Source organism: Onychostruthus taczanowskii, unplaced genomic scaffold, assembly GCF_017590055.1.
Source record: "Onychostruthus taczanowskii isolate IOZ18803 unplaced genomic scaffold, ASM1759005v1 scaffold99, whole genome shotgun sequence".
NCBI lineage: Eukaryota > Metazoa > Chordata > Aves > Passeriformes > Passeridae > Onychostruthus > Onychostruthus taczanowskii.
This window is the reverse complement of record NW_024507990.1, coordinates 1,904,135-1,918,191: the sequence shown is the minus strand read 5'-3', so window position 1 is coordinate 1,918,191 and position 14,057 is coordinate 1,904,135. Positions and strand designations below refer to the sequence as shown.

Sequence of the window (14,057 nt, the reverse complement as noted above, 5' to 3'; positions counted from 1 at the left end):
CTCTGTAATCAGCGCCGGGTTTGGATGGCGTGGGGTACTGAAGAACAGGGCCATTCACCGCTTAATGAGGATTAAAATAACTCCTGAATAGCTGCCTTATTCCCTGAGCATCCTGTTCAATGAATGAATCACAGGATTACTGCTGAAAAATAGGTTGGAATGGTAGAACAAAAACCTGACATAATGAGTATAAACGGAGGCTTTGGGGACAACCTTTCATTTGGCATTTCCAGCCCCTGGAATGACTGACGTGCTGACTCTACCAGCAGCGCAGCTCTCGGGTTTGTCTCCTTTGCCACAGAACATTTTTGGGGGTCAGCGTGCTTGGGCAGGTGCAGAACACTCTCCAAGCAGGATATTCACAGCACACGAGAGTAAAGGAATTAGCTGCTGGCTCCTGCACACAAAAGGCAGCTGGGTTTAATGATCTGTGGGGTTAAATATTCCTGTGCTCTCCGCTCTGAGCCCTGCCTGGGCAGACCTGGCTCAGGAGGGGTCTGGGGCTCTGTTCCCACTTTCTGGGCTGCTCTTTGTCACTCTCACTGCCCAAAATCCCTGGAAAAGGGCAGGAAAAAGCTGCTCCCCTTCCCAGCTCTGCTGAGCATGGAGCAGCTGAAGGACATTTGCTCGAGGCTTCCCCTCTGGAATACAAATAGTGACCGGAAAGTGCTGGTGGGTGATGAACGAGGAGCTTGGTGCTGGAAATATTTCCATTTTCCTCAGCAGTTTTTGGGCTTTCCTCCTTGCCTTGGGGCTCTGCACTCCCCTGGGTCTCTCAGGCCTGGAGTTCTGGGGAAGATCAGTCTTGGAGAGGAATTTTCTCTTCATTAGTGTGGGCATCAAGGAGGTTTCTTGTCATCAGCAGCTTCCATTCCACTCTGAAATCTCAGCGGTTTTGGTGACAAGACCAGAGGGGCAGAAGGCAAAGAATTGTTTTTCATGGAATCATTTAGGTGGGAAAAGGCTTTGAAGTGTCCAGTCACTAACTCGTGGCCCCAAATGCCACATCCCATGTGCCCAAATGCCCATCTTTTACATCAGGAATTAAGATTTAAACTCAGGAATGAGGGTTCCACCCCTGCCCTGGGTCCCTTCATAGGCTGATGGTTCCTCTTCAGGCCTTTATTTCCCCTTTTTTTTTTTTCCCTTCTTTTTCCCCCCCTTTTTTCCTTTTCAGGCCATTCTCTTATCCTGTTAACTACAGATTTCAGAGCAGCTCCAAGTACTTTAATAAATTCTCTAAAATGAATGCAAAGTATGGCATGACTGTCAGAATGATCATACATCTGTATTACAGTTACAGGTGTATCTGTAATACAGTTGGCATATATTAAAAATATCCTTGCTTTGCAGATTTCATAAGGAATTTCATTAGGAAAGACAGGCTGGAAAATACAGCATTTTCTTTTCATATTCTGACACTTGATTTATTTTTTTCCATTATAGAACACAATAAATCAAGTTTTTATTAGTAATATTCCCATATGAAATCCTTGAGACTGAGAAAAAAAAAAATAGGCTCTGAAGAAGTCGAAAACCAAGTAAGAAGGAAAGGTTAAATCAATGAAAAAAGGAGATTTCCTAGGCAGGAAGTGCATTGGAACTCTTTGGGGTCTATTTAGAGAGTTCTTTAACAGCTGCCCAGAGTTCTGCACCTTGGTGCTGATAATTCAGGTGGGGATTGTTGTTTGACCCCGGCTGGGAACTCAGCCCCTGGCATGCAGGGGAGGCTAAAAGTGAGAACACTCGTGGATAGAGGCAGTTTAATCAAAGAAATAAAATAATAAATTGCAAATGGAAAGGAACGTGTCCCCTGTGCACGTGTTTGAGGAGGAGTGGGAGCGCTGCTTTCCTTTTCCCAGCGCAACATCTCACTCTTTCTGCTGGTTATTTTATCTGATCGCTCCTCCAGCTGTGCTCAGAAATTTCCTTTCGTGCCCTGGCAATTCAGAGCCCTGTGGCTCCTTTCTTCCCCTAATGGAGTTTCCTGGTAAATAGCTTTGAACTCAGATCCTTGTCTCAGCCGTAGATAAGCTCCTGCCTAACTGGCACTTCACAATTAACAGCATTATCTTGTTAAACCTGAGGAGGTGTAGGAAGGCTCAGCCATCATTTTAAAGTATTTTATTGCTTCGAAAGTGTTTACAAAGGGCTACAGAAGTGGTAAATGAATCCCAGTGCTGCGTTCAGATGCTTGATTAGCTCAAACACATCAAAATGCCAATAATTCAGGTTCTGACGGGGCTGGATGACAGGGCTGGAGCAATAGCCTCAAAACACCTGGGAGAAAGGAAAGGAAAGGAAAGGAAAGGAAAGGAAAGGAAAGGAAAGGAAAGGAAAGGAAAGGAAAGGAAAGGAAAGGAAAGGGATTTGAGGTGAAATGAAAAGTTGCTCAGAATCAGAAGATGATGGTTCTTATTCAGGTGCACCTGTCCTCAGTGAAGAGCCAGTTTCCCCCAGGAGTGAGGCTGTGGGAATAAGTGACCCATGAGAGGAGAGAGAAAGCTCTACTGGTTCCCTTCTGGCACAATTGGTGTGCTCAGGCTGTGTCTGCTCCTGTGCTAAAACCAGCATTTCACACCTCGAGTGTCCCCATCTCCGTGTCCCCCTTCAGCCAGCAGCACCAGCAGGGAACAGCACACCCAGAATTTGGGCTTTGGGTTCTTCCTGCTGTCTGTAAATGAGCTTTGCTGGAGCCAGGCTGGAAGTCCTTGCCCTCCTTGGCCTGAGTGCAGCCCATGGCTGGCTGCAAGGGATGGGCACAGGAGCCTCAGGCTCCTCTAAAAGCCTCTGGAGGGATGGAGCCCTCCTGGGGAAATTCATCTTCCCGAGGCTTGCCGGGCAGAGGTGTCTGCGGAGCGATCCGTGCTCGATGAACTCATCAGCTGTAAATGGCAGGGACAGGTCACGGAGAAATACCCCGGGCTCGTTGCTCACTGCCTGCTTGGAGCTCAAAAATAGATGGAAGAAGGTATAAATGAGGTAATAAACGGGGTGAAAGAAGCGCTGGAATTGGTGCCGAGAGCAGGAGGAAGATGAGGGAGCGATGCGCCCTTGTGACACAGGAGGCAGCAGCAGCATCCCGGGAATGGGAACAGCGGGCAGGGCACGGGCTGGACAGAGTTAAAGGAATAAAGCAGGGATTTATTAAAAAAACCCTTCAAAGGATCCACCTTGGGCAGTGCAAGAGCCCAGCCAGGGCTGCACCCAAGATGGACCCAGCATGGACTCAGAGTCACGAGTTTTCACACTTTTATCAGTTTGGGTCCATTCCCACCTTGGGTTCACTGTCCAATTGCAGCTCCAGGGGATGCAGTCCCACCCTCCCAGGTTGCTCTCCTCCATCCCCTGTTGTTTGCACTTTTTGGGGCTGAAGCTGCAGCGGTGTCCTTGGTTCTGGGGCTGGCAAAGGATTGATGTGTGTGCCTGAGCTGTGAGGAGAGCTGCTGACATTTGGTGAGGAGCTCAGAGTTCTGTACCAGTGCAGTACGGAATCTGAAAAATATGAGAGATGAAATTTAAGGCATCAGCAGCCCTGAGGAGGAAGATCTGCAGTGCTGGGACCAGTGACAGGCTCCCAGTACAGCAGAGCCCCGAATGAACTGGGGCAGGTCCAGCACAGGGCCAGGGGAGGCTGGAGGGTCTGAGCTGGGGCTACTGGAGGAGAAGGCTCAGGGGGATCTCCTCAGTGCCTGTCACTGGTGAACAGAGAAGGTGGAGCCAGCCCCTTCCCAGTGGTGCCAGGGCAAAGGGGACAAACCCTCACACACAAAATCCCCCAAAACATCAGAAAAAATCTCCCTCGGTGGTTGGACACTGGAAAAGCATTTGGAGAGAGGACACAGAGTCCATCCTCAGACTCCACGGGGTCACAGGCAGGATTGCTCAGGTTGGAGAAGACCTTTAAGGTCATCCAGCCCGGTCACCAAGGCAGCAGCACCTCCCTGGTCACTGAGCCACGTCCCCAGGTGCCACATCCATGTGGTTGTGAACACTTCCAGGGATGAGCAGGGATCTGTATCATGCTTGCTGGGAACCAGGTGAAAATTAGCCCATCTCATTCCGCAGCTCTGAAAATCCCTCCAGACAGTCTCGGGGGTTCCAGAAATAGCCAGTTCTTATTTGAGCCCCATCCTCTGGTGGGGTTTTCACATTAAATTGAAATTTGACTACATGGAGGGACAGAAAGTGAAACAAAGTCACAAAAGGAGTTCCTGCAGAATTTTTCCTTGCTGAAAACAGTGGAGAATCCAAAGGAAAATTTCCACTAGGGAAACCTGTAGGGCTCTTATTTAAGAGCACTTGAGGTGTCCCTGGGCTCCTCTCAAGGTTTGCTCATCTCCTGCTGGCAGCCAGGCTAAAAGTCTCCCATTTTTCCATCTGTCTGGGATATAAGGAGTGCCTGGATTCAGGATGGAGCAGGAGGTAGGTGAAGATGCCCAGTCTTCAGATGTGGTCACCTGAATAAATAATTTATTCAGATGTGGTCACCTGAATAAATAAACCCTGATTTTAATCCTGGTTGCACCCAGACACTCCCCATAGTGAGGGAGAGAGATAAACAACACTCAGAAACAAATCAGGGCAACTTAACCTTATTTTTTGTTTGGTTTTTTTTTTTTTTTTCCCTGTGTTTTATGGCCAGAGAGGAATAACTCATATCAAGGATCATGACCTCAGCAAGGTTTCCAGCAGTTTCCAGAAAAGCAATGTGAGATTAATTAGAGAAGCAGGTTGTTAATGAGCCTGTCTAGGGTGGAGGCCATGAGGTCTAAGTGACCATGCAGGGACCAAATATCAGGGCCTGGTGTGGTTCTGGATTTGGTTTCTTTGTTCCTGGTAGAAAAGGAATTTGCTTATTAAATTTGCAGGTGATATGAACCTTGGATGACTGTAAGTCTATTAGAGAACAGGATTAGAATTTAAAATGTTCTTGACAAATTGGATAAATAGCCTGCAAATAAATTGATTAAATGGAGAAAAATGAGATGCCTCGGGCTGAAGCAGGAATGCTAAAAAGCCTTTTCTGTGTTGGAGAACAATTGGAGAGTTCCTTGGCAAAGCAATAAGGAGCCACAAAGGATCACAGACTTTACACGAATCAGGAAAAGGAAAATATCACAGGTTTGTGTGAACAAGAGGAGCTGACTGGGGACAATCCAGGCACTCCACCCTGCCCTGGTCAGGGCTCTCTCAGAAACACATCCCAGGGCTGGGGAGGGTCTGGGTCAGTGGGAGCACAGGGGGCTGCAGTGACAGCGACCCAAAGCAAAGCAGGAAAACAGGGAAACAGCAAAGGAATGGGGTCAGCAGGAAGGATCAAGGAGCACACAGTAACTGTGGTCATAAAGGGCTGGGCAGGAGTGAGGGGGGGTCTCTCCACGTCCCTGGAAGACAGGAAAGAAGGAATTGGTCTGAAAAGCAGAAAGGAACACCCAGTGACACAGATCTTCAGGGGGAAAGGAGATATCCATGGAAGGTTTGGGAATAGCAGAGCAGCACACGAAGGATCCCCAGAGATCTCCTCTCACCCTGCTCTGCTGCAGCTCCATCCACGCTGGAAAGGTCTGGGCACGGAGCTCAGCCCTTACTGACAGCTGAAGGCCGTGGAGGTTCATCAGGAGTCCCTTTTCTGATGATTTCCTTCCAGTGGAAGGAGACAGAGCTGTTCTCCCCCCCAGGGGCAGCTCCCAGCCCCAGCAGTGGCTCTGCCAGGGATCATCCCCCTGCCCTACCTGACAGGATTCCCATTTCCTGGAGGGATCAGGGCTCAGGTGTATTGGAGCTGTTTAACCCCTCGAGGCCACACCTGTGGCTCCTCTCTGTGCTCACGGGGGGACAGTCTGGCCTTGGGTGCTTGGGGCTCACATCCTGATCACTCCAAAGCCCTGATGGAGCTGGAAGGGGCCTCCAGGAGCAGCCCACCCTGCGGGTACAGCTGGGTGTGCTCCTGCCTGGACATGATTCTCACCTTTGCAGAGAGCCCTCATTTGCAGGCTCAGCAGAAGGGGAGCAGATTCCCATTATCGTGTTCTCCTTGCATCTGGAATTTTAAGTGAACTGCATAACAGAATCTTCTGCTTTCTTAAGCATTTCCTTCTCCTTTCTTTAATCATGCTGAGATTTCCTGTGATACTGTGAGCTGTAATTATCATCTGCAGATCAGTGGCAATGCTAAGCTGGTTCTTAAAGGGATTTTTTTTTTCTGTGAATTTCAGATGACCAAGAACAAAATTATAATCACCTGATACTAAACAGTGACAACCAGACACCTACACATGGTAAGAGACAGCAAAGAGCAAAATTACACACGTTGTAACTTTCCTCTGCCAGCCAGTAACATTTACTGGTACCAAATGTGTTTAATGTTAATGGAAATATTCCTCTGGCAGTGCTGCATGGCTGATGGCTCCCACTGACATTAAACACAGGACCATATTTTCAGTAGTGTGCACAGGGAAATATGGCCCAGTCTTTTCTAACTGTGCTGATCAGTGTCTAATTCCAAGATACTCCTTTGTTTCCCACTTGGTTTCCTCCCCCTCGTCCCACCTGGAGATGTTTCTTTGCCTCCTCCATGGCCAGAAGCTGCCTTTCTCTGCTCAGCCCTGTCCCCCAGCCCTTCTGTCCCCTCCTTTGGGTTTCCCTGGGCAGCAGTGGAGCCTGGGCTGTGTCTCCCTTCCCTTGGATCCAGCCCAACCCTGGCAGGTCCTGGCTCCCTCCAGCCCCAGGTCAGTCCCTGCCACCCAAACCCCTGTTCCCCAGGGTCTGTGCCATCAGACCAGCCTCTGATTGATCCCTCAGGCCCCCTCTGCTTCCCCCCCTCTTATGCTCCTTGTCTCAGTCCTGTCCGTGTCCCTCCCTGCCCCCCGTGCCTTTGGAATGGGATCCATTCCTCCTGCTGTAAGCTCCTAGTAAATCTCTATCACTTCTGGCAGCTCTGAATCTCTGTATTTGTTACTCTTTTTGTCCTGGTGTTTGTTTTGAGTTCTGAAACCTCATCCTGACTATTCTGGAGCTGATTTATTGCAAGTTGTGCTCACATATAGAAATCTCCCTGCTGCTAAGGAGGGTGGGAGAACAACTGCCCTTGGAAAGATCCTCTAAAACCCTGGGGGTTTCTCCTTCCCAGAGGAGGCAGGCATCTCTTCAGCCTGCAAATTGCTTCCATGGTAAGCCTGTATTATTAGGACTTCATTTTCTCTCTTCCAAACACTTCAGGAGGAAGAGTGTCAGCTTTAAACTCATCAGTGCCACAGCAGTATTTATTGAGCCTGAACTGACAGCTTCCAATGTTCCTGACTACTTACTCTGTTTACTTTTTTACCTTCCTGAGGGAAAAAAGAGAAGAAAATGGGAGAATTAGGGTTGAAGTTGTGTTGTCTTCTCTTTGGTCTTGATACTCATTCTTAAAATCCAGCCCCTGCTGGGCTCTGAGCTGCCCTTGACCTGTCTGCCCAGGAGCTTTAATGCAGCTCCAGCATCAGGGTCCCGTTGCATCCAAGCACTCCAGGGAATGCGACAAAACAATTCCACTTCCCTCTGCTCCTAACAGATGCTTTGCTTTTTTTTATGTGCCTAAGAGACAAAAAAAAACCGAAGGCAGATCCACTCATGGTCTTGGATTCCTTGTGCTTCCTGTGCCTTAACAGTTTGGCTGTTGTGAGGGACTGGGATGAGCTGACTACAAATGAGGGTGTGATTCAGAGGTACATCTTCCTCTGAGTTATCCAGATGGCCGTGGCTGCTTTTGTTCCTTCCATCCCTGTGTGCTGCTGCTGCCGGTGAGCCATTGCTTGGCGAGGCTGAAAATACATTTGGGCTTTTCAAGTAAGACATCAGAAGAGCTCGCGGGACGGCACGGAGGGCTGGAACGAGTGCTGGGAATTGTGATATCCTGGGGAAGACAATTCCCAGTGGGATCAGAGGTGACCACAGGCAGCTGAGTCACAGGAAGGGTCCAAGGCCAGCTTGGACAGGGCTTGCAGCCCCTGGGAGGTGTCCCTGCCCGTGTAGGGGTGGCACTGGCTCAGCTTTAGGGTCCAACCCAACCCATCCTGGGACTTCTCAGTTCCAGACTCTCCCAGCCCAGGGGCTGCAGTCCCAGGATTTCAATTCTGCTGTGGTTGAGGACTCTGAGCATCCCAATCTGCCAGAAATCCCTTGGGTTTTTTACTGCTGCTGGACTCTTCCTGTCCAAATCCCCCCCAGGACACCAAATGTCCCATCCCAGTGGCTCCTACAGCCCTTTAGGAACCTCAGCTGAAATTCTGCTCTCAGTGACAGAATTGAGATCCCAATACCACTGAAATCTGAATTTTCATGTGGATTTCCTTAACTCTAGACTTTACTTCTACCTCAGCTGCAGATTTGAGCTGCAAATGAAGAACTCTACAGCAGTTTTAGGAAATGTAGTGATTTGTATGTAAAATGTGAGTGGGAGGGAGCAAGTATTAGGCTCTAAGCACAACCAAGTTTTACATATGAAATGCAGCTAAATCTTTTGATACATTAATTTATCTTGCTTAGATATTCAGCCTTCACACAAAATAAGCACATAAAATGATTTTCCCCATAAAAACATTAAAATATGAAGGAAAAAACCGAGCTGGGGGCACAAAAGAGAACTGAGCATCAGCTATAACAGAAATACACAGTGACTGCCTGGGCTCAGTTTCTGTACAGATTATTGCTTTATTTTTTACTGCTACTGAAGTTTCATCTCATTATATTTAGTGCATATATAATTATCCTAACCTAAAGAGCACCTAATAAACATTTTCTTTTTTACATCTTTATAAATACCAAGCGCATTTCCAAATAATATGGTTAGAAGGAAGTTCATATCACGACTTTTATGTCAGTTAATTGCATTTGACAATCATCTCAAAAATACTTGGTAAAGCACCATGAGCAGCCAATTACTTCAAGGTTTTAATTTGGCCAAGTGTTTTTCCATGGATGATGCCTGGGATTGCTCTGATGGAGGCAAATTTCATTTTATAGCTGTACTTGTGTGGGTTTTTAACAGTTTCCTCTATAGGGACTCAGGTATGAGTGTTCCTTCCTTCCTTCCTTCCTTCCTTCCTTCCTTCCTTCCCTCCCTCCCTCCCTTTATCCCCTCTCTTTTCTCTCTTTTCTTTCTTTTCCATCCTTCTTTTCCCCCTTCTTTCTCTTTTCTTCATTTCAAAAATCCAGGGCATCTTTCTTCCCACACACTAATAGGGCTTTGGGGGATATATTGCTGAAAAAATCCTTGCATCAGTTTTCTAACATCAGACCAGAAGCTTCAATTTGGGGCAATCCCAGAAGATATGAAAACGATTCCCTATTCTGTCACATCTCCTCCAGCAATTTGTTGAGAGTTTTGTGTCTATTGTGTTTAAGACACTGTTTACAAAATCATAACAATTAAGGACTGTTTAAATTAGCTTTATCCCCAGCAGAAATATATGGTGGGAAAGGAGAAGCTAATCAGATGTGCAGCATATAACCCAGAGAACAGACTGGATGTCCTGACCTTGGGCAGAGCTGGAATGGCTGTGGGAGGTGTGATAATTCACCTGGGGGGAATTTTGGAAGGAATTTGAGCTGGGACCTCTGAATTGTTTTTGATAAGGTTTATTTTTCTTATCTTCTACATGGACAGGAAGGGTGAGCCCTGCTCACATCTTCACAGCATGGCTCAGAAGGTCACAACACCTCGAGTTACAAGACCTTTTAAGGAGTTATTGACCAATAAAACACTGCCAACAAGGATAGTTATATTTTTGAGCTAATATAAATATTTTTATATTTATAAAATATTATAGACCCATGCTACATTTTAAGCTTTCTTAGCCAATCATGTTATGGCACACAAACCAACAGTGCTGCATTCTAAACTCCTTGTTTACCTCTTTCATTTTTTCCATATTTTAAATTCTGAAACTCTAAACTTTCCTCTGCTTAGCTTAAGGTATCTCTGCTTTAAACTCCAAATCCACATTCTCCCTTCCAGCACCTGATTTTGGGAGCCTTTTCCAAGGTCTCAGCTCAAATCCTGGGATTAATTCTGGAATCCCTGGCAGTGCCCAAGGCCGGGCTGGACAGGGCTTGGGGCAGCCTGGCACAGTGAGAGGTGTCCCTGACATGGCAGGGGTGGAATTGAGTGGTCTTTGTGATCCTTTCCAAGCCAAGCCAAACCAGACCAGACCAAACTGAACCAAAGCAACTGAACCAAACCAACCAAACCAAACCAACCGAACCAAACCAAACCAAACTGAACAAAATCAAACCAAACCAACCAAACCGAACCAACCAAACCAAACTGAACTGAACCAAACCAGACCAAACCGAACCAAACCAAACCAACCAAACCAAACCAGACCAAACCGAACTAAACCAAATCAAACCAAACCGAACCAAACCATTCCATGCCATTCCAAAATCCCTCTCCCTGCCCTGCCCACGAGGCTCTGGCAGAGCTGGGGGGAGTTACCAGTTTGTAGTGGTCTCAAACCCAGCAGAGAGGGCTCCCAGCCCCAGCCCTGCCCAGCCCTGGTGCTGGCAGCTCTGGTGCCAGAGCCAGGGGTTTTATCTGCACCCTCTGCAAGGGCAGCACACCCAGCGTGAGCAGAGCCTTTGCTCAGACTGCTCTGTGCAATTTTAATTTCTGCAGCTCTCCCTTCCATTTTAATTGGCAGTGTTGCCCCTCTCAGCCCAGCTGTGGGGTGCAGTGTTCAGTGAAGCACTCTGTGTGCTCAGGGGCTTTTCCACGCTGATCCCCCTGGGGGACAGCCCTCGGGGGGGTCACTGTCAGTCCAGTGCCACCCTGCAGTGTGTGCTGCACCCCTGCCCTCTGCACCTTCAGGCTGCTGCTCAGTTCTCAGCCCAGCAAGGCCCAGGGAGCCATCCTGGCAGACACAGGGCTTTAACACTGCCTCTGTTTGCAGTCCTCCATCTCCAGCTCTCATAAATGAGGGCAGCTACTCGCTGGAGAGCTCTGATTTACACCACAGAGGATCTGACCTGGAAATGTAGAAACCTCCTGGAGATTAGTCATGAGAAATGCAAAGCACTATTAATAACGGCGTTTGTAGCACGAGGAAACAGAAGTGTGAAAACACAAACACTGAAGATATCTGTCATAAATTTTGAGCCTGCAAACATCAGTTTATTGCCTGCTCTGACAGCGTGTCACTTCAGCATGGCCTGGGAGCTCTGAGCCCTGGCACAGAAGGCTCCAGAACGTCAGCAGTGGCAGCAGATTTTCCTGAGGAATGGGGCCCTTTGTAAGAACTTGCGTCAGAATCCCAGACTTTGCGTCTGAGCCTTCAAAGGGCTGAGCAGGAGGCAGTGCTGGGGGAGCAGGGAGAGCTCTGACACAGGGCTGGAGCTCTGCTGAGCTGGAGCTGAGCAGCAGAAGGCTGGCTTGTAGCAGCTTCTCCTAGGTGACACTGTTTGCTTTCTCTGGGTGAATGTTTTAAAAGGCATCTGTTGAAATGTCTTGCAGAATTCGCACAACATATGTGCAGACTCAAATGCAAATGTGCAGCACATCCCTTTTGCCACTTGAGCTTTGTTCAAAACTTTGCCATCGATTCATATTTTTTTTTTTTTTATTTTGGTATCATCTGCTCCCGTCCTTGAACATGAAAGGTTTTGTGCCTCGTGTAAACACACTTTGCAAGTGTCTTCCAACAAGAGGGGCAGAGCGACATGTGACAAGAAGACTTCAGGTTGAATCTGCACAGCTCTGGAAATCCTGAAGCTTCTCTGAGCCCTGAGCTTGCAGAGAGGTTGCAAAGCACTGGCAGAGAAATGAGCTCTGCCTCAGCCCAGAGGGTGGTCTTTCTGTGGTGCTGGGTGAGGTTCCTGTGGTGCTGGATGAGGTTCCTGTGATGCTGGGTGAGGTTCCTCTGGTGCTGGGTGACATTTCTGTGGTGCTGGGTGAGGTTCCTGTGGTGCTGGATGAGGTTCCTGTGGTGCAGGGTGGGGTTCCAGGGTGCTGGGTGAGGTTCCAGGGTGCTGGGTGACATTTCTGTGGTGCTGGGTGTCCTCTGGGCTGGCTGAGCTTCCCCTCCTGCCTGCTCCTCTGCCAGCTCCTGTGCCAGGAGGGGTGGTGTGCCAGAAAACAGGCACCAAATGGCACAGAGATGGAGGAGAATGGGGACCAAACCTGACTGTAAAGGTGAGCCCAGCAGCCAGGGCCAGAGCTCGTTTTCCAGTGTCATCTCCAGCTGGGATGATGGGAATGCAGTGTACAGCCTCAGCTGCCTTGCAGAGAATGGGAGACCTTTGATTTGCATCCTGATCATTGATTCTGACCTGCAGCTTCATAGGAGCCCACAAGCACCACAAACAAAGAGGAGAGAGACCAGAGACAAATATATTGCAGGAGCAAAAACCTGCTGAGAAACTGGTGCTGAACTGGCCTCAGAATATAAATTACACGAGATATTTCTCCACACTACAGCACCTCAGTTCTCTGATCTCCCCCTCAAGCTACATTATGCAAAAGACATCTGAAATTAGCTTTGGTCATTTCAGTTTATCCCTTGTTTTGCTGAGTGATGGGCAGTGGCTTTCAAGGTGACTTCTCGTTTGCCAGAATCATTCCGGTCTGTTCCCGACCGCCTGGATGGGAAAAGCAGCGAGAAGATGAAGTGATCCTGCAGCAGCCCATCAGATAAATGTGTGGCACTTAATTTCACACACCTCATGCGAGCAGTCAATTAATGCTCTGCTCTGGCACCGAGCACAGCTCCGTGCGTGCGCCCGGGCTCACTGCAGCGTGCCCAAACCCCCATGAAAATGGAGATTAGCTCCACGTTCTGCCTGAGCAATCTGCAAAGAGATGTTACCCCGGGGTCCTTGCCACACAAGCAGGAGGAGGAGTGGGGACATGGTTTCGGTGCTGATCCAGCCTCTGTTTGCTGGCTAACACGGAATCAATCGTTTCCAGCCCCCTGATGATCCTGCAGGCAGTCTGTCAGACACGGGGGGAAGCCATCAGCAAGGAAGTGCTGCTCTCTGAGAGGTGCCACTGCACATCCCTCAGCTCTGTGCTCTTTCTGCCACACCAGAACCCCTGTCCAGGAGAGCAGAGAGGAGCAGGAGAAAGGGGAGAGGAGATTTAGGAACCGAGGTGCTCCCTGTGCCAGGACAGCAGAGAGAAGCAGGAGAAAGGGGAGAGGAGATTTAGGAACCGAGGTGCTCCCTGTGCCAGGACAGCAGAGAGAAGCAGGAGAAAGGGGAGAGGAGATTTAGGAACCGAGGTGCTCCCTGTGCCAGGACAACAGAGAGGATCAGGAGAAAGGGGAAGAGGAGATTTAGGAACCGAGGTGCTTATTGCATTGGGAGGAGGAATTTTTCACCAGTGCTGGATTGTGTGAGAAAGAATCTCTTTCTTTCTTTCTTACAGAATTAGTGTGAGAGTAATTCTGTAATTACTGAGGCAGGGCTGCCTCAGCCCGTCTTTGACGCCGTGCAGTGCTGAGGGTGGGTGACAGGAGGTTTAAAACATCCAGGGGAAGCCCCAGTGGGAGAAAAGTGGTGGAAACAGCTCTGGATCCCCGAGGAGACACACAGATGAACTGCTGGGTTCGTTTCCAGGCTGCAGGGGCACCGAGGACACGGTGAAATGAAAAATTCAGAGAGGAGGAGAACGTTCTGCTGTCCAACAAGCAGGGCTCCACACGGCAGAAAGGCAGCAGGGGAGAAGGTGGCCTCACTCTCACAGATGTTTTTTTGGAGGAAACAGATTCACTTCAGACTTGGGTCTAGAAAAATGCCTGTGAAATGTCTGCACTCTACCTAGGTGGGTTTTGTTTTGAGGTCTTTTTCCTGGAAATGGGAGAAGTTAGCAAGTGTAGGGACACTGCACAAAGCCAGCAGTTTTCCAAGTGAAATTCCCCTGCTGCTCTGTTACCTCTGGGCAGAATCTGAGCTTTTATCTCCACCAGCCCCTGGTGCAGAGGAGGCAAGAGGGCTTGGGGCTGGTGAGTGCACACTGATCATGCACTGCTCTTCATGGGACACTTAGGGATGTGCAACAGCAATGTGTGAGCCCAGGG

At 48.7% G+C, this 14,057-nt stretch overlaps 1 protein-coding gene across 1 annotated transcript in view; it reads left to right on the top strand.

The window, feature by feature from the left end:
- Positions 1 to 14,057, top strand: part of SHISA6 (shisa family member 6) — a 146,242-nt gene that overhangs the window by 126,529 nt on the left and 5,656 nt on the right. The window contains exon 4 of the mRNA XM_041427373.1: positions 6,219 to 6,281. Coding sequence (XP_041283307.1) covers positions 6,219 to 6,281 — 63 coding nt within the window. The remainder of the gene's footprint in view (positions 1 to 6,218; positions 6,282 to 14,057) is intronic.